The sequence below is a fragment of the Acinonyx jubatus genome, chromosome D1 (genome assembly GCF_027475565.1).
Source record: "Acinonyx jubatus isolate Ajub_Pintada_27869175 chromosome D1, VMU_Ajub_asm_v1.0, whole genome shotgun sequence".
Taxonomy (NCBI): Eukaryota; Metazoa; Chordata; class Mammalia; order Carnivora; family Felidae; genus Acinonyx; species Acinonyx jubatus.
In genome coordinates, this window is record NC_069390.1 from 51069090 (window position 1) to 51089184 (window position 20095).

At 51.2% G+C, this 20095-nt stretch overlaps 1 protein-coding gene across 1 annotated transcript in view; it reads left to right on the plus strand.

The window, feature by feature from the left end:
- The first annotated feature begins 1034 nt into the window (after positions 1-1034).
- Positions 1035-20095, plus strand: part of DCHS1 (dachsous cadherin-related 1) — a 34007-nt gene continuing 14946 nt past the window's right edge. Inside the window, exons 1-2 of the mRNA XM_027052765.2 lie at positions 1035-1293; positions 14135-16045. Of these exons, the coding sequence (XP_026908566.1) occupies positions 14255-16045 (1791 nt within the window). The 5' untranslated portion in view covers positions 1035-1293; positions 14135-14254. The remainder of the gene's footprint in view (positions 1294-14134; positions 16046-20095) is intronic.

Here is a 20095-nt window from a genome sequence, read left to right on the forward strand (position 1 = left end):
CTGTCTGATTTCACTCCTTCCCATTTTCTCTTCCAAGTTGTCCCTCGAGCCCCTCCCCAACTCCCTGCCCAGTTCCTATCTCATTTTCCTTTTCTGGGGACTATCTCCTGAGTTAAACCATCAGCCGCAAATCTCTTCTTTCCAATACCTTCCAATCTGTAGCCTCAAATTGGGGATGAAAAAAGAGGGGAGTGAAAGAGAGCTGAGCCATGAAGAAGGGAAAAGGGACAGTGCATGGGGTTAACAGAAGTGACTAGGAGGGAATGGAAAGACGAAGATGGAAGAAGAGGATGGGGAAAGAGGAGGATCGAGAAAGGGATGGCAGAAGGGAATGGGGAGAAGGTGAGTGGAAGGGGGCAAGAGGAGACAGGGAGAATGGGAAGGCAGAATGGGTTGGTGATAAAGGGGAAGAGAAGAGAAGGACAGAAGGGGATGGGGAGACGGGGAAGGAAGCCGGGTACAAGAGAAGGGTTGAGGAGGGAGATGGGGAGAATTTGATAGACAAGAGGCTAGGGAGAGAGAGGACTGAGCGGAGGGGATGGGAAGGTAAGAAACGGGTGGAGAGAAAAGGCTGAGGGAAGGGGTGAGAAGCAGGGGACGGGGAGAAAGGGAGAGGAGATGGAGAAAAAAGGGTGGGAGGGAGAAGGGCTGGGCGAGAGAGAGCGGGAGAACGGGACAGCGAGGGGGAAGAGGGACGTCCGGGCAATAGGGGCTGGGAAAGAAGATGGAAGAAGAGGACGAGGCAGAGGATGTCGAGATCGGGATGGGAGGAGGGGGCCGGGCGCAGTGACCGGGAGCAGGGACGAGAACGGGGACGTGAGGACCGCGCGGCGCTGGGGCTGGATCCGGCGCCGGGGACTGGGGCCGGGAAGTCGAGGGGCGGAGGGAGGACAGGCGGGCGCTAGGGGGGCCGCGGCGCGGAGCGCGGGTGGGGGCGGGGGCGGGGGCTCCGCGGGCGGAGGGGCGGGGGCTCGGGTTACCGCGCGGAGGGCGGGGGAGGGGAGGGGAGGGGGCGCGGGGCCGCGGCGGCGAATCTCGCATCCTCCGCGGGGCGGCTGTGGAGGAGGCGGCGCCCCGGCTGCGGCGGCGGCGGCGGCGGCGAAGGGAAGGACGGACCGACGGCCAGGGGCGCACGGACCGACGGCTGGCTGCCCGGAGCTGATCGCGGGCCCGGAGACAGCGGCGGGGGACGATGCGCGGCCCCAGGCCCCGCGCGGGCGGGCGCTGCCCGGGGGGCTGACCGCGGCCGGACGGCGCCCCAGGACCGGGCGAGGGAGCCCGCGCCGCGCGGAGGTCAGTGCCCGCGCCCGCCCGGCCCGTCCGGCCGCGCCCGCCCGGCCCTCCGGCCTCTCCCGGGCGGCGGCGGCGGCGGTGCAGCCGGGGGCTTTGTTCTGAGCCGGAGACAATGGGGGAGGGGGGGCCTGGGCCTGCGGGACGAGGGCGAGCGTGAACGTGAGCGTGGGGGCAGGGCCTGGGGGTCTTTGTGTGTGTGACATCGAGTCGGGGGTGCGGCGTGAGAGTGTGAGGGGGGTGTGGGTGCGGGGTGCGAGCAGGGTGTGTGTGTGCTACTCCGAGTGTGAGTGCATCAGCAGAGTGTGAGTCAGTGCGTGTCACTGGGAGGTTGTGTGTCCGTGTGTGTCTGTCTGGTTGTGTGTGTATGTGCGTGTCACTCCGAGGGTGTGTGGGTCAGAATGAGTGTGTGTCATGGTGAGCAAATCCCAGTCAGGGGGTGTGTGTGTGTGTGTGTGTGTGTGTGTGTGTGTGTGTGTGTTGCCTGCCTCTTTGGAAGCCATGTGTCAGAATGTGGAGGATGGGTGTGTGACAGAGACAAACTGAGACAGAGACAAAGAAACTAAGGGGGAGAAGTAAAGAGAAACAGAGGAGAAACAGGCAAAGCCTGGAGTGGAAGTGGGGCATCCAGGCTGGTGCTCTGAGTTTGTGCCCAGGATGCCTAGATGAGAATCTTGTTCAGGAGACAGAGGGAGGTCACCACAGGCCTGGTCCCACGTGGAGGGGGTGGGGAGAGGGAGGTCTAGAAGCACAATGAAGTCAGTGTGGTGTGGGTTGGGCCTGCAGCCATGGGGTCATAGGCCAGAAAAATATTGTTACTTATGTCAACTCCCCAAATACCCACAGGGGACACGGTCATAGCCCTACTCAACCCACAAGGGACACAATCCTAGGCAACACACACCCACCAGAGATACCTTCACAGCCATCACATACCCCCAGGAAGTACTGTCAGAGCCAACACACACGCAGGATGCTCTCAGGACAACACACACCCACAAGAGAATTGGTGCAGCCAACACATCCCCACAAGATCATTGTCAAGGCCAACACGTACCATGGGAGACACACTATTACTGCCAACATCTCCTTGTACACACTGTCACAGCCATGCACATCCACTGGAAACAGTCACAGCCAACCCATCATCTAGGTTATACTTCATCAGAGCTGCCTGTACATAGCAGGTGTTCCAGAGTCCTGACACTAACAGGACGCTGTGTTGCAGTGGCCCTTACCACACACACACTGGAACAACCCCTGCTTTTTTGGTGACATGAATATACCAGGAGTGAGCTGTCCCAATTGCTAAACAAGCTCCCATTAACTTACGATGCTCTCACTCCTCCTCCATAGACCCCTAGGCTCAACGTCTTGTTCCCTGAAAACTGGGGACCTGGATCAGTCTTCCCTTCATCCTATAGCCTGCCTTGATTTGAAGTGTCCTTCTAATACCCCAGCCTCACAGCTTCTTGAGCTCCTTAGCTCCTGTTATCTCCTTCTTCCCTCCCAGGACTACTTTGTAGAACTGGTCCATCTCTAAAATTGTAAACCCCTCCTTTCCACTCTCTGCGCACAGCCTCCTGTGTCCTTCCAGCTCTCAGATGCCCTCACTCCCATTATACTTACTCTTCAACCTCATAATGGCCTCTTGCCCTTGACCTCTTTGCTTTTTCCTCATCTGCCCCTTTCTGGCTTTGTGCTTTCCTTCCAGTATACACACCCGGGACTATCCCTTCAGACACTCCTTGGCCACTCTTTGTCTCATTGTCCTTGAGCCCACCCACCCCACAAAGTCTCAACCCAAATTCTCAACCACACCAAGTAATGCTTCTATAAATTCATGCTTCTATAAATTCCACCCTCAACTGGCCCTCCATAAATAAGTAAAGGAAATTTTTTCTGTTTTCTTCATACCCCTTAACCTCACATCCCTCAGCCCATTGTTTTCAGCAGATTAGTCAATCCACTGGTTTATTCATTCAGCAAACCCATATTAAGTACCTGCCCTGTGCCAGGCAGTGTGGTAGGTGTGGCATTACAAGGGTGAATGAAATGGACATGGTCGTTGCCCTCACGGAGCTTACAGGCTATCTGGTGAGTGCTGTGCCATGGTAGCACACAGCAAGGAAAGCTAAGAGAATATAGGGATGTCAGAAGAGGCTTTCTGGAGGAAATGACGTTTAAGCTTAAGCTCAATGGATAAATAGGGAGTCAGCCAAGCAAAGGAGAGGTGGAGATGAGGTAGACTGGGTGGAAAATATTCAAATCCATGGGAGCAAACATGGAAAAGCCCACTTGCAAGAAGTATTTTATGTCCAAGAGGTAAAGCAATCCAGTGAGCCTGGCACTAATAGTATGTTGTGAGGAGAGGTGAGAAAGTCTGGGAGAGGTGGAGAGACAGCTAGTCAGATCATGTGGTTCTTGTAGGTCACAGGAAAAAGATTATCTAACCCCAAAATAATGGAAAGTCTCCTAATGTTTTGAAGCTACAGTGTGATATGATCAGATCTGGTTTAGAACTACCAAGTCTGACAGTGTGGAGACTGAAAGGAGGGATCTGTAAAGGAGGATCGTTGGCTGTTGCAGGAAGGAGAGGAGGACACTGGCCTGAACTGGAATGGTAGCAGCAGAGAGGGAGAAAGTAGATGGTTTCAAGAGTTGTGTAGGCAGCAGGGTCAGCAGGGCTCAGCAGTGGGATGGATGTAGAGGTAAAGGGGAGGGAAGCAGTAAGAGTAGACAATCTGGTCTTTTCACTCACTGAGAAAAGTGAGGCCATCCAATTTGAATTTCCTCAGCTTTCTGCCTCCGCCCTCAAATTTTATCTGCATTCCCCTCAATCTTTTCTTTTTTTTTCCTATGAAGAGGTGTCTCTTCTGTTTAAGACTACTTCACCCATCCCCTCCTGCCTCCATGGGGACATCACTCCCCTAATTATTCTGTGTCTTATTCATTCTCCAGTTTCTCCCTTTGTACCCATTCCTCCTGCGAGCATACACAGAACCTCCAGTCTCCCCTGCCTCCCTGAAGCCTGTAGTCCCCAATGAGCTAAGAGACCCTCTCATGTTGCTTCACTGTGAAAGGGTCTTCTGCATGGAGCTGTTCCCACTTCCTCACTTCCCCTTTACTCTTGCCCCTCCAGGGTCATGGCTCTCCCTAAGAGAAAGTGACCTCTCACCTGCCAAATCTAGAGGTTCTTTTCAAAAGTCCTCAACTGCCTGACCCCTTGGCATGGTCTGACATTGTTGACCATTCTTTTCTCTTTGAGTCATTCTTGTCTTATGGCTTCTGAGCCACCATTTTATTCTGTCCACATTTAGTGAGGTCTCAAGTGCCAACCACAATGCCAGGTGATGGGAATATTATGAGAGAAGACACTATTCATACACTCAGGAAGTTTAAACCTCAGTGGAAGAGCCAGGCAGATAAACAGATGATTACAATATGATGGGGTCCGTGCATCTCTCTCCCAGAGCTCCTCCTTGCTGTTCCTTCTCAGTCTGCTTTGGAGAGCCCCTAAATGTTACTGTTCCTTAGGGTTCTGGTTTGGACCTTCTTATTGTCTCACTGTATACACTCCTCTAGGTGATCCATCTCATTCATTTCCAGGGCTTTAATTATCATCTCTATAGGCTGATGACTCCCAAATGTCTACTTTTTCCGGACCTCTCTTCTGACCTGCAGACCTCCATATCTGCTTCCTACCTGGTCTTTGCTATACAGCTCAGAAGCACCTAAATGTCCAAACCTGAACTCATCATTTCTTCCCTCCACCACCACTGTCTGCATTGAGTTATCAAGCTACGCATCCAGAAGTCAACTTCAGCCAATGCCTTGCCTTTGCCATCTGTCTTTCTCCAACCCAGAAAGTCACTGGAACCTGCTGGTCCTACCTCCTTTCCAGCGCTCTCTGGCATCCCATCCCCTTTGCTCCATGGCTTCAGCTACTGCCCTCACCTCATTGTCTGTTCACAAAAATTACTACAAGAGCCTCCTAACTTGTCTCCCTAGACTTCTACTCTTCCTCTTCCAGGCCATTCTTTTCAATGCAGCAGGAGGGATCTCTCTAAAGTGCAAATCCTGCCATGCATTCCCTGCTCAGTATTCTGCAATGTTTTTCCATTATCTTGGGTGAATTCTCCACTTTAATGAGGCTCAGGAGATCCCTCACGATCTGACTCCCCTCGGCCTTCCCAGTCTCATCATCTATGTCATTTCCCTACCTTCCTCACATTCCAGGTTCTAGCCATATTGAATTCCTTGTAGTTCCTCAAAGACATGGCATTCTGCTAAGCTTCTGGCCCTTTGCACATACTGTTCTCTGCCCTAAAAGCCCTTTACTCCCCTCTTCTTATGGCTAGCCCCTTCCCATCCTCAGATCTAGTCTCAAACCCACCTTTCCTGACTTTACCGTGCAGGCTTGGGATCCTCTTGTCTGACTGTTGTCATTGCCTCTTCCCCGTTCTGTCTCTCTGACTGGGCTGGGGCCTCTTGATGGCAGGGTTGCATATTATATATCTTCATCTCCCTGGGACCCTTTACATTCACATTCATGGCAATGAACAAATGCATGAATAAATGAAGCCGCTTACTGCATATACCTCACCCTCATTCACTCTTTAGAAGATTGACATCTGGTCTCAGCTGCCCACACAATCGAGACATTTCCACACGTACCCACTTGTCCCACTGGAGACATTGCCACTCCTCTCCCCCACAAACTGTCCTTCCTCACCCTATGTTCTCCTCCTCTCTGCCCTTCACATGGGCTTCTCTTTTCCTGGATCTTCTTCCTCTCCCTCTCTGTACTTGATTTCTCTTTCATTCAGTTGGCAAATATTTAAGAAGCACCAGAAATTTGCAGATACAAATATATTGCTCCAGGTGCCTATTGGGGTTCCTGGAAGGAGAGGAAGATGAGGAAGCTGTGACCTGCCATCAGGCCACAAGGCACGATAGTGCCCACCATCTGCTCCACTCCAGCAAGCCCCCTTCCTGGGAGGTGCCATAGGCTGCTCCTCCCTCCACCACCCCTCACACACACCCACTGTGGGTCCTCCCAAATCCTGGCACCCTTGGCCCTGCCCCTCCCCATATCAGGTGCCCAGACACCTGTGTGTGCCCTCTTCCTCTTCCCTATCCTTCCTGTGGTAACAGAAGCAACTGGACTGTCTGATGCCCTGAGACCTGCAAGCAAAAGCCCCTCCCAGGAGTTCATGCTGCTGGATCCTATCTTCTTCCTGGCTTCCCTCTGCCTGCCCCTTACTTCAGTTCTACGGTCCATGTTTCCTCAGTAACCCTCTGACTCCCAGGCATTTTCAACTACTGACACTTGGGAGGGACTACTACTGAGTTCCTATGTCCACTGGTGAGAGGGTACCTCCTCCCACTGGTCTGCTTGGAACCCCCAAGCCTGGGTCAGGATGCCCCTCTGTGTTCACTTGGCACACTAGAATGTCCTTGTTTATGTTTGTCTCTCTAGGCTGCTCATGGAAGGAGCTAGACTGCATCTCCCATTTGGTTGGTGAGGAAGGAGGAGGGGAAGAAGGAAAGGGAGGAAAGGAGAGGGTGTAGGTGTGTGTTGGTTCTGACAGTGCTTCCAGGGGGGATGTGACGGCTGTGAAGTTATTCCTTGTGGATGTGTGTTGCTGAGGACTGTGTCCTTTGTGGGTTGAGTAGAGCTGACCTTCCAGCCCCACCATTTACCACCTTAGCTTCTCTGAGCTCCCCTTTCCTCAGGTGAAAATGGAGGCAACATTCAGAGAGTTGCTTGAGAATTTAGAAAGAAAACAACTGGTAAGTGTTGAACAGTTAACTTAGTTTACTTCCAACATCTCAGTTCTTCTACTGTGTTCCCCTGACTCTCAACCTCTCACTTCCCTAAACTTGTTCTTTCCTCTTGACATCTCTGGGTTGCTGCTACGTTTTCACCTTCTTTTCTTGCTCCAGCCTCACTGGCCTCCTCTGCAACCCAGACTATCAGGGTCATCCCTTGCTGCCCATCACCACCAGCCCTTGCCCTCTCACCCTGCCATGCCTGTCCCAGATCATGTCTCCCTACCTGTGGACACCATGAAGGCAGGGACTCTGTCTGTCCAAGTCACTGCTATATCTCTACTGCTTAGGATGATGGTTGGCCCGTTGTAGGCCTTCAATAGATATTTGTTGAATAAATCTATTAATGAATCATTTCACATGCATGCCCTGGGCCAGCTTCTCCCCATTTTTCTTTGTCTCCTAGAGACCTCCAAGCATCCTCTGGCCCCTTCTCCTGTCTCACCACCTGACTCCATGCCCACCTGACCCTCTACTTGGACTGGCATTTCCTCATCACAGATCTCCTCCTCTAACCCACCTTGTGCACACTGTCAGAATTATTCTCTTATAGCAGAATTCTGCTTGTTCTCCTTCCCTGTTGTGTTGCCTCGCCCTTCATCAGAGCATTCCAAGCCTTCCAGTAGAGAAGCAATATAAAGTAACGAAGCACTAACTTTGGAGTCCATCAGAGCTGTGTTCCACATCTCTCTGCCACCCACTCTGACCCTCAGTTTCCTCATCTGTGAAATAACACTTATCCCAGAGTTGTCGTGTGTGTCTGGCACACAAGAGCAGCTGATATTTATTCAGCCTTCACTGTATGCCAGACGATGTGCTAAGTTTTTGGTAACATTCTTTCATTTAACTCTTGTGTCAACCATATAAAATGGACACTTTAATCCCCTCATTACCAAGGAGGAAACTAAGAAAGGTTGAACAATTCACCCAGGACTACACTGTAAGTGGCAGAGTCAGAATTTGCACTGAAGTCTGTCTCACAGCAGAGCCTATCTTCTTAATTATGCTTGGGCACTTACAAAACACATACTGTGTGCCAGACACTGTTCTAACAGCAAACACAGTGTAGGAAGTGCTATTATTGTCTCTACTTTATAAATGAAGAACTGGAAGCTCAGAGAAATTGAGTGGCTTTCCCAGTGTCACAAAGCTAGTAAGTGTGAAGCTGGGCAAAAAACATTTGGTTTGGCCCCAGAGTCCACGTTTTCACCACTATCCTGTCCTGCCCTACTGTGATATATTGCCTCCCTATCGTAGAAGTGCAGTGTGTAGTGATGAATCAATCTATGCTGTGTTGTTGAGTTGTTTAGTTGATTTATTCTTTATCATTTCCCACTGCAGGAGGCTTGCACCCTTCAGACTCTCCTGAAACTATTCTCTCCAGATCTCTAGTGAATTCCTTACTGATAAAATCAATGGCCACTTCTCAGCCCTCGTCTTGCATGAAGTCTCAGCAGCCCTGGACACTATTGATCCCTCCCTTCTTGTTGAAATATTTCCTCCCTTAACTTCTGTGATACTGCCTCCTCTTCTTCTTCTCTGAGAAGAATAAAGATCTCCTCACTCCGCCCCTTAAATATGACTACTCCTCAGGGTTCTATGCTAGACCCTCTTCTTCCTCTGCACATCCTAGCTGATCGGTCTCCAAGCCCATGGTTTTCACCTACCCCTGATTTGTCCAAATCCCTGTCTCCAACCCAGACCTCTCTCCTCCAGACCTGCAAATCCAATTGTGTCTGGGACATCACCATGTGGGGATCCCAATGGGCACCTGAAAAATGGCTTCTCCTCGGTGGTATCCTAATGGCACCACTTTAGTAACCAGGCCAGAACCCTGGGATCAGTCTAGACCCTTCCATTCCCTCACCCTTCCTGACGCATCAGTGGCCAAGTTTTAACCAACTTCACCTCCATTATCTGTGTCTTCTGCTACTGACCTGGGCTGTCACAGACACCTCATACCTGGTCTCTCTCCTCCCATATGTTCTCTTCTTCAGGCCTCCATTGTCTTGCTAGCACTCCCTCCCTTCAGCTCCCCTGCCATTTCTTCCTTTCTTCATCCTTCCCTTCTCTCTGCATCCTAGGCAGCATGGAGTGCATAGTCTTGGGATCAAATTGGGGCTGTGTTAACTCAGAAAAGTTGTTTCACACTGAGGAAGGCAGGACATCTTCCTCACAGGGTTGTTATGATTAAATGGGGGTATGTCTGTGAACTACCTGGCATAGAGCCCAGCACACCATTAAAGCTCAGAAAAGGGACTTTTCCTCTGCTTGTATCTGTCCCCAGCCTCTCTGAAGTGGCTCCCAGGAACCAGTCCTCAGGAGGAACACAACCCTCCCATGAGTTTTCTCAGGGATATCCTGGAAAGCCAGTTTGTCAGCCTTCTCCTTCCTCCCTTCCTCACCCTCCTCTCCTCTCTGCCCTCCAACACAGCTCTGTCTCCCACTTCTATTTACCTCCCCCACCTCTCCAGGCTAGCTGTGTCCACTCTGACTTAGCTCCCCCCTCTGTAGTAACTGCACTCGCCCTCTCCTTTGCCCTTTGCCACATGTGCTCTCTCCTTTGTCACACTGGCTTACTTTCTCTCAGTCTTGCCCCAGTCATCCCCACCAGCATTCTCACGTCCCTTCCTCTCCCCGTTATGCCTAGCCCTCCCTTTGCTCACCAAGGTTACTCTCTTCCTCCATGATTTCTACGCCAGTCTGCCTTTCTAGTCCCCCCCTCACTCTGTTGTCTTTCTGGTCCCTGCCCCTCCCTGGCCCTAGGACAGGAAGTTGAGGGAGGAGGCCTGGGCGGTGCCAGCCCCAGCCTGCTTCCCTTCGGTACCTAGGCCACTCCTCTACTTCCTTCTGGAGCACCCCCTTCCTTTATGGTCCCCCTACTCCTCCCCCAACCCACCTCTCTTTCCTCTCCCATGTTCCCCCTGCTCCCAGGTTCTGTAGACACACAGGCTGCAGTGGGGGGAGGATTGACATCACATCGAAGGCCCCAATGAACAGCCTCGCCCCTCCCCCTCCTAATGAGAACCAGCTGTGGTTCCAGAGGCCCAGATGTGGGGCTAGAGAGGGAGAGCGGGATGGAGCCAGAGGACAGAGCAACAGGACCAAAACACTGAGGGCATGCAGCAAGGCAGAACTTGGTGGGAGAGGACAAGTGACCGATCTGGGGGAAGAAAGAAGACAGGTCTGGGCAGGAGACAGGTGGACTACTGAGGCCAGATCTGGGGGAAGGGACAGGACAGACCTGGAGAAGGAAAGAGACAGGAACAGGGAGGAGGAGCCAGTCCTGGGGAAGAGGCACTGAAAAGCACCGGACAGATGGGGAGATGGTGAGAGGAGAGTTGGAGACAGGATGAGACAGTCTCTGGAGAGAGTCTGGAGTGCGAGTTTGGAACTGGAAGTCCTGGAGCAGGAAGTGATGAGGCACAGTCCAGACAGAGGCCCCAGGGACCTAAAGGTCACAGCTGCAGCCACAGAGCTGACCACGAGTGCCCCGGCAGCATGTGCGAGAGCATGCCTGTGTGTGGGTGGGTCTGCGAGTGTATGGCATGTGCCTGCCGGTGTGTCTGCACACGTGAAAGTGTGTCTGTCTGTGTACCTGGTTGGGATGTGTATGTGAATGTGCCCGTGTGTATATTGTGGGGGGATATCATGCGAACATGCCTGCCCATGTGAGGCTGGTAAGAAAGTGTCTTTCTGTGTGTACAAAAGCAGGCCTGTATGTGTCTTTGTATGCCTGCATGTGTATGTGGGCGGGGGTAGGTTCCATGGGAATGAATATGCCCATCTGTGTGTGTGAAAACATGCTTCTCTGTGAGGGGGGGGGTGTATCTGCATTGTGCACTGGCTGTGTATATGTCAACGTAGCCCCTGTCCAAATATGTATGAGTGTGTGCTGAACGTGCCTATCTGTATGTGAGTCTGTGTAGCTGGCTGTACATGGGTCTGTGACTGTGAGTATGCACCTTTCTGTGCCCATTGTGAGATTATACTGGGGGTGTTTGCAATGGACAGGAACCTAGGTTATACACGTTAGGATAAGGGGCAACTGCCTGGGCCTGAATGCCTCTTCTTTCAAGGCTGATGATTCACCTGAGCTTTTATCTCATACCACTCATACATCCTTTCATTCAGAAAACATATTGATCACAAACTATGTACCATGCTCCGTGCTACACACAACGGTGAATAAGATACAATCCTAGCCTCTCACATAGCTGACATCCTGTCTCTGGGTTGGGAGACAGAGAATTATAATACAGTAATAAATACATCGGCCTCACTGTCCATTATCTTCTCTCCCCATCCACCATAACTGCTTTTTCTCCACTGATTGATTAAATAAATACAACCAACTCTTAACCCTTGATCCTTAACCCAGTCTCTAGGCCCAGATCCCTGACCTGAGCCCCTGGGCCAACCCTGTGCACTCACCCTCTCCGCTCTCTGAGTCAGACCTATGTTCACTCACTTCCTTGTTCTGAATTCCTCCGACCTATTATCCAATGTGGCAGTTCCATGAGCTTCTCAGACTTGAGTCCCCAAGGAGAGTGCACACAGAGCAGCCCAGAACTCTGAAGCCAGGATGAAGGGATCCATCAGAGATGGTGTTGAGAGGTGCTGAGAAAGCAGCTTCCAGATGCCCGGCTCTGAGCTCCTTGGTTCCATTGCCTCTAATTCTCACAGAATCATCTGGATTAGGAAAATAACTCAAACTTCAGAATCCCTACTGTTTTTATTGCCTCACACAGGTGGGAGGGATGGGGAATGGAAGTGTAAGTGAGAGGTCAGAAACTCCCTTGGGAGGACAGGAAGTCCTAAAGCAGAGCTAATACATAAAAACCTGAGGACACACTTCTGTAGCCACAGGACTGACCTTGGTGCCTCAGGGGCACAGGCTCACATGTGTTTGTGTATGTCATCTGAGTTGGCATGTCCATGGACATGCTGTCTGTGTCAGCATCTGAGTGTGGTGGTGTAGAATTATAAGGCTCTGACCTTGCACTCAGCATTGATTGCCTGCTCAACCATGCTGGACAGAGTCCAACTAAGACCCTGAAGTTGCTGCCCTCAAGGAGCCTGTAATTCAGGGCTGCTATGCAGTTTATTGCCAGTGTGCACCTAGAGCAGTGAGAGCCCAGAGGCTCTGATGGTACGATGGGCTCTGCAGGTAGGGGGAGAGAGACGTCATAGAAGATTCCACAGAAGACAGGACATTGGAATTGGATCTTGAAGACTGAATAGGAGATGGCCACTTGGAGAGGACTTTTAAAGGATATCACAAGACGAGAGAGCTGTGCATACAGGGCGAAGAGTGGGGATGGCTTTAGTGTTGGGATGCAGGGTGTGGTGGAAGAAAGTAAAGGTAGGGCGCACTGGAGAGGTGGCAGGCTCAGATCAGGAAGCTATATATTAAGGACACTGTACTTTATCTTTTGGGCTAGAGGTTGCCTATGAACTCCCTGAAACTGCAGACACAGTCTGCGTGTATGTGTATGTGCATTTTTTTTTCTGGAGAGGAGCAGCAGTTTTTTGCCGTCAGTAATGGGGAACCCATGGAAGCCTCTCTTCAGGAGTGATTTGGTTAAAGCTGCATGGATAGCTCTGGTCAGGTGGAGATGGGTCAAAAGGTCCAAGCCAGGAGGCAGGGGGAGCAGTAAGTAAGGGGCTGCTGTAGGAATCAAAAGGACAGATGACTGTGTTCAGACTAGGTCAGCAGCTGCAAAGCAAGAGGAAAGAGCAGACTTGAGACATGTCTTATTGAGATGGTCAGGTGTTGATGACTAGAAATCAGACTGAAAAAAAGCAAAGAAGCAAGAAGAGCTGCTGAGTGGTTGTACTGTTCACAGGAAGGAGAGTGAAGGAAGAAAATCAGCTTGAGGTGAAGGTTAGGGATACGGTGTTCTGCAGCTCTCCTTGTAGGCCTGGAATCGACAGCCACATACTCTGTATGATCCATTCGGCCAAGTCTCACTGGTTATTCAAAGGCCCCTTCCTCTGGGCTTCCACAGCACCTCATATGCCATCTGACACAGCACTAGTTACTAGTGTGTCTCCCTATCTAGACTGGGACCTGCCTGGGAACAAGACCGTGCTCTTTCTTTCTTCCTTGGGACCAGCACAGTGCCAAGCTTATAGCGGGTTAATTCTTGAATATGTCACCTACACACTGATCTAATCCATCCTTCACCCTTAAAGCAAGTTAGCTCCCTAAAAACACAATCTGTAGGAAGGAAGGAGGGAGGGAGGGATGAAGAGGATTTTTAGGGTGGTGAAACTACTCTGCGTTAATACTATAATGCATGTTGTTATATATGTCCATTATACACATATACATTATACATTTGTCCAAACCTATACAATGCACAACACACGGCTGAGTGTCCGACTCTTGATTTCAGCTCAGGGCATGATCCCAGGGTCATGGGATTGAGCCCCGCATCAGGCTCCAGCCTGCTTAAAATTCTCTGTGTCTCTCACTCTGTGCCTCTCCCCTGCTTGGGCTCTTTCTCTCTCTAAAATAATCAATTGATTAAATAAAATAAAATAAAATAAAATAAAATAGGAAAGTCTTCAACATATTAAATGCTGACAGAAGTCTCCAAAAGGTGATGATTGAAGGTGAGGTTACCAAAAACACATGGTTATTGAGGTATTAGTCCTGAATGAGAAGAAAAATAAGAAAGGATTGGCCATATTTTTAAGTCCAGAGATGAAAGAAAGGGAGTCCAAGGGCATTGAGACCTGGACAATAGGAACAAAACAGTCTGCTGGGGGAGGAGGGTTAGGGTGGGATGGCAAGCTGCCAGGGAAAGACTGGAGCGGGTCCTGAGGAGTTCTGAAACAGGCACTTCTTGGACTCAAGATGGGTGTGCAACAGCACAAATGCCCTACGGCAGGGCTGAACATGCCTCAGTCTTGCTGTGGCTTAGGTCCCAGTCTCCCCGGACCATTGATTCCGTTCCCCACCTCCCCAATCATGACTTTTTTCCTTCTGCTTTTCTCCCAGGTCAGGGAGCCTGAGCTGGAGCCAGGGCCCAAGCTGGACCTGATCCAAAACCTGAGATCAAGCTGGGCCCAGAGCCTGGCCCAGAGCTGGAGCCCAAGTCACAACTGGATCGCCCCTGTCATGCAGAAGGAGCCGGGCATTGCGCCTTCCTGCACTGGCATGCAGAGCTCCAGGCACCTCCCCCTGCTACCACTGCTGCTGCTGCTGCTGCTGGGAGCCAGAGTGTCAGGCGCCTGGGGTCAGGCCGGGAGCTTGGACCTACAGATTGATGAGGAGCAACCGGCAGGCACATTGATTGGGGACATCAGTGCAGGGCTTCCACCAGGCACAGCAGCACCTCCCATGTACTTCATCTCCGCCCAAGAGGGCAGCGGGGTGGGCACAGACCTGGCCATCGATGAACACAGTGGAGTGGTCCGTACGGCCCGTGTCTTGGATCGTGAGCGGCGAGATCGCTACCGATTTACCGCAGTGACTCCTGATGGTGCCACCGTAGAAGTTACTGTGCGAGTGGCTGACATCAATGACCATGCTCCAGCCTTCCCGCAGGCTCGGGCTGCCCTGCAGATACCTGAGCATACAGCTCTTGGCACCCGCTACCCGCTGGAGCCTGCTCGTGATGCAGATGCTGGCCGCCTAGGAACCCAGGGCTATGCACTATCTGGTGATGGGGCTGGAGAGACCTTCCAGCTGGAGACACGTCCTGGTCCAGATGGGGCCCCAGTGCCAGAACTGGTAGTTACTGGGGAGCTGGACCGAGAGAACCGCTCACACTATATGCTGCAACTGGAGGCCTATGATGGTGGTTCACCCCCGAGGAGGGCCCAGGCCCTGCTGGATGTGACACTGCTGGACATCAATGACCATGCCCCAGCTTTCAATCAGAGCCGCTATCACGCTGTGGTGTCTGAGAGCCTAGCCCCTGGCAGTCCTGTCTTGCAGGTGTATGCATCTGATGCCGATGCTGGTGCCAATGGGGCTGTGACTTATGAGATCAACCGGAGGCAGAGCGAGGGTGATGGACCCTTCTCCATTGACGCACACACAGGACTGCTGCGGCTGGAGCGGCCACTGGACTTTGAGCAACGGCGGGTCCATGAACTGGTGGTGCAGGCGCGGGATGGCGGGGCTCACCCTGAGCTAGGCTCAGCCTTTGTGACTGTGCACGTGCGAGATGCCAATGACAATCAGCCCTCCATGACTGTCATCTTCCTGAGTGCAGATGGCTCCCCACGAGTGTCTGAGGCTGCCCCACCTGGCCAGCTCGTTGCTCGCATCTCTGTGTCAGACCCAGATGATGGTGACTTTGCTCATGTCAATGTTTCCCTGGAGGGTGGAGAGGGCCATTTTGCCCTAAGCACTCAGGACAGTGTCATCTACCTGGTGTGCGTAGCTAGGCAGCTGGATCGGGAGGAGAGGGATGCCTATAACTTGCGGGTTACTGCCACAGACTCAGGCTCACCCCCACTGCGGGCCGAGGCTACCTTTGTGCTGCATGTCACTGATGTCAATGATAATGCGCCTACCTTTGACCGTCAGCTCTACCGACCTGAGCCCCTTCCTGAAGTTGCACTGCCTGGCAGCTTTGTGGTGCGTGTGACAGCCCGGGATCCTGATCAGGGCACTAATGGTCAGGTCACCTATAGCCTGGCCCCTGGAGCTCACACCCGCTGGTTCTCCATCGACCCCACATCAGGCATTATTACCACGGCTGCCTCGCTGGACTATGAATTGGAACCTCAGCCACAGCTGATTGTGGTGGCCACAGATGGGGGCTTGCCTCCTCTCGCCTCCTCCGCCACAGTCAGTGTGGCCCTGCAAGATGTGAATGATAACGAGCCCCAGTTCCAGAGGACTTTCTACAATGCCTCACTGCCTGAGGGCACCCAGCCTGGAACCTGTTTCCTGCAGGTGGGTAAGTCCCGCACACAGCGGGATGTTGCTGTGGGCAGGAATGGATGAAAGGGTCACAGGGGACCTCAGAACAGAAACCAAGCCTTGCAGGTGCATCTGTTTATGGTGACTTATGTCAGAGGGTTTGGTCCTATCCTGTGAGCTCCAAAGTCTGTGCAGAGTGTGAGGGCTAACGACAAGATGAGAAAGCAGGGTTTGAGAGCTGGGCCAGGTGAGGCAGTTGAGAGAATTAAGATTGGATCAAGAGAAAAAGTGTCCTGTGGTGTCAAGAGGTGAGAGAAACTCTATCAAATCTCAAAGCTGTTCTGAAAGGCAGAGATGGAGATTCTGTACACCCATGTGGTTCCTGTTCCCCTAAGGGGATGCCAGTATTTATGGAGCCCTTGTCCAGTGCTGTGCTCTGCTGGAAGAAATCCCCATCCCTCTCCCTGGAGCTGAGCCTTGATGAGACATTTGGGCTCAGTCACAAGATAACAAGAAGTATTAATGAGATCCCAATATCCAGAGCAGGAAGGCCTCTCAGAGGAGGAGGTGAGAGCCCTGGACAGATTCTGGAAGCCATAGAGTGCTTGTGAGTCAGGCCTGGAGGAGACAGAGGGGGCATGAAACTAAAGAGGCAGGCCAAGGCCAGATTGCAGAAGTCCTTGGACACGAAGCCGTGAGGTAAGATTAGGACTTTACTTGGAAGGCAAAGGAGGTCACTGAACTTCTTTGAGCCAGAAGAGGGTGTGATCATATTGGGTTTTTTTTTAATATTTTTTTATTTGTTTTGAGAGAGAGAGAGAGAGATCAGGGAAGGAGAAGAGAGAGAGAGAGAGAGAGGGCAAGGGAGAGAGAGAGAGAGAATCCCAAACAGGGATTCCACACTACCAGTGCAGAGCCCGACAGGGGGTTTGAATCCATGTACCATGAGATCATGACCTGAGCTGAAACCAAGAGTCGATACTTAACTGACTGAGCCACGCAGGCCCCATTGTTTTTGTTTTTTAAAGACTACTTTTTGGGAGCAATTTTAGATCCACAGCAAAATTCAGTTGAGAGCAAAGATTTCAAATATATTCTCTGTCCCCATTCATATACCCTCCCCGACCAGAGTGGTTCATTTGTTACAACTGATGAACGTACATTGACACATTATCACCCCAAATCCCCAAAAATGGTTTACATTAGGGTTCACTCCTGGTGTTGTACACTGTATTTGTTTGGACAAATGTATAATGTATATGTGTATAATGGACATATATAACAACATGCATTATGGTATTAATGCAGAGTAGTTCCACCACCCTAAAAATCCTCTTCATCCCTCCCTCCCTCCTTCCTTCCTACAGATTGTGTTTTTAGGGAGCTAACTTGCTTTAAGGGTGAAGGATGGATTAGATCAGTGTGTAGGTGACATATTCAAGAATTAACCCGCTATAAGCTTGGCACTGTGCTGGTCCCAAGGAAGAAAGAAAGAGCACGGTCTTGTTCCCAGGCAGGTCCCAGTCTAGATAGGGAGACACACTAGTAACTAGTGCTGTGTCAGATGGCATATGAGGTGCTGTGGAAGCCCAGAGGAAGGGGCCTTTGAAGAACCAGTGAGACTTGGCCGAATGGATCATACAGAGTATGTGGCTGTGGATTCCAGGCCTACAGAGAGAGCCGCAGAACACTGTGACGTGTTCAGGTGACTGCATTGTTCAGGTTGGCCCCAACTATGCTGATAAGAGTTGCAGAGAGATGAGACAAAATAGTAGACAGGGACCAGATTGCAAGCTTTGACTTTGTTTTAAAAATCACAGGGAGCCAAAGAGGGGCTGTAAGCAAATCTGGTACGCCTTTTGAAACGATTGCTTTGGCTGCATCATGGAATATGGAGTACGCAAGAGAGGAAACAGGAGGTAGCAAGGCCTCTTAGGAGACTAGTGCTTGAAGTCTTTACATCTCAGAAGTCCACCAGACCCTTGTGCATCTTCTCAGGGCCTAGACTTCAGGCCAGTGCCTAGATCCAGCTGATGCCTTGCCTCTGGCCAGACTCTGGATATTTGCCTGCCTGCGCTATCCAGCTCCCACCCACTCTCCCATGTGTTTACTCTCCCTCTTGGCCTCGGACCAATGGGTGATAACTTCCAAACTTTTTCCTCCTCATTAGTGCCTGAAGCTAGAGGGTAACTCTCCAAGGGGTTTCCTGGAGTTTTTACTATTCATAACTATAGGGAGGTGGGAGTTAAAAATGATCACCGAGTGTTCATACCTGTTCATATCTGAATATTAAGACAAGAAGTCTTAATATTCAATTCACTCAATATACATTTATCAAATATCTACCATGTGCAAGTCATTGCATTAGGGACACAGAATACAGTCATGAATGAGTCATTCGCCCCGCCCCCTGCTTCATGGAGTTTATAGTCTAGAGTGGAGATTCATGTGCAAAGAAGTAGTTGTACTGCAATAAGAAAACCTCCATGATGGGGTCTTATGTGAGGTAGACAGGCAGTATGAATGCATCCCAAAAGAGGTGAGCCTCAAGCTGAGACTTACAGGATGAGCAGCAGTTGGTGAGGAGACCAGACAGTGGGGAGTGTAGGGCAGTGGTCCAGGCACAAGTGACACACATGCACAGAGCAGTGGGAGAGCCTGACTTGTTCAGGGGCCTACAAGTGGCTCAGTGTCTCTGGAGGTTAAGGTTTAGGATGGGAGACTGGGAGGGAGACTGTGCAGGTAGGCCAGACAGTGAGGAGTCAAGCCAAGCCAAAGGGTTTGAGCACTTTTCTTTGGAGAACATTAAAGATTTTCAAGTGGAAGGGTAATATGATCATATTTGCTTTCTCAAAAGATGCTTTTGGTAGTCAGTATAGAACAGCGGTTCACAACTGGGCATGATTTTGCCCTCTGGAGGGGACATCAGGCTATGTCTACAGACATTTCATTCTGACACATGAATGTCATAAGTGGTGTGATGCTACTGACATCTAGCGCACAGAGGCCAGGGATGCTGTCAAACATCCTGTAATGCACAGAACAGCACACAACAAAGGATTATCTGATCCAAAATGCCAGTTGTGCCAAGGATGAGAAGTCCTGGTGTAGAAGATGGATCGGAGGCTCAGGCACCTATGAGAAGGGAATCACAATAGTCCAGGGGAGAGATAGCTCAGGCCTAAATCAGGACAGTGATAATGGTGATGGAGAGGATTAGACAAATAGGAGAGATAATGAGGATTTACTTAGTCCCTAGTTGATTGATATACCGGGAGAGAAAAAGGGAAGAACAGATTTCTGGCTTGAGCAACTGCCTGGATGGAAGAGTCATTAGAGAGGGGTTGGAATGATCATGAGTTTAGTTTTAGACACATTGGATTTAAGGTGCCACTTGGGACATCCAAGTGGAGATGTTGAGCAGGCATCGATGTGCAGGTTTGGAGCTCAGAAGAGTGGTCCAGGTCAAAGTGCAGATGATGGTCAAAGCCACAGAAATGGAAGAGAAGGTCCTGAGGGAGCATGTCGAGTGAGAAGGCCAGGGAGAGATCCCAGGGAGCAAATGTGTGAGAACAGTCAGGGAAAGGGGAGGCGAAGGAGTCTGTGGAGGGGGAGGCAGCAGAAGGAGAAGTGGGAGACACCTGGGAGGGAGGTCAGGGTGGGGTGGATGCAGTAAGTTTGTGGTCTGGTAGGAACTTCAGAAAATTCACAGATAAGGGTGTTTACTTCCTCCTTGAAGTAGTGCATTCGATGAGAGCTAAGGGCGGGTGGGGATTAAAGGAGAGCTAAGTGGGAGAGGGGACTGACCAAGGTTGGGCTGGGACGCAGGGCTGAGCGCCTGCTGAGAAGAGAAACTGCATTTGCAGTGGAGCCTCTGAGCTGGAGCTGCACAGGCTGGAAAATTCACTTCTGCCTTGGTCATTTCCAGTCAGTGGCCTGTATGCCTTTTGGGGTCACTTCCTGACAACTTCCCCTGACCACTATTTATTGCTTTCTTCCTGCAGGGAGTCAGAGGGCAAAGGTCTTTAACAGCTTCTGGAGATGATGCAGCAGCTGTGCTGCAGCCCGCCTGGATTGATGCAG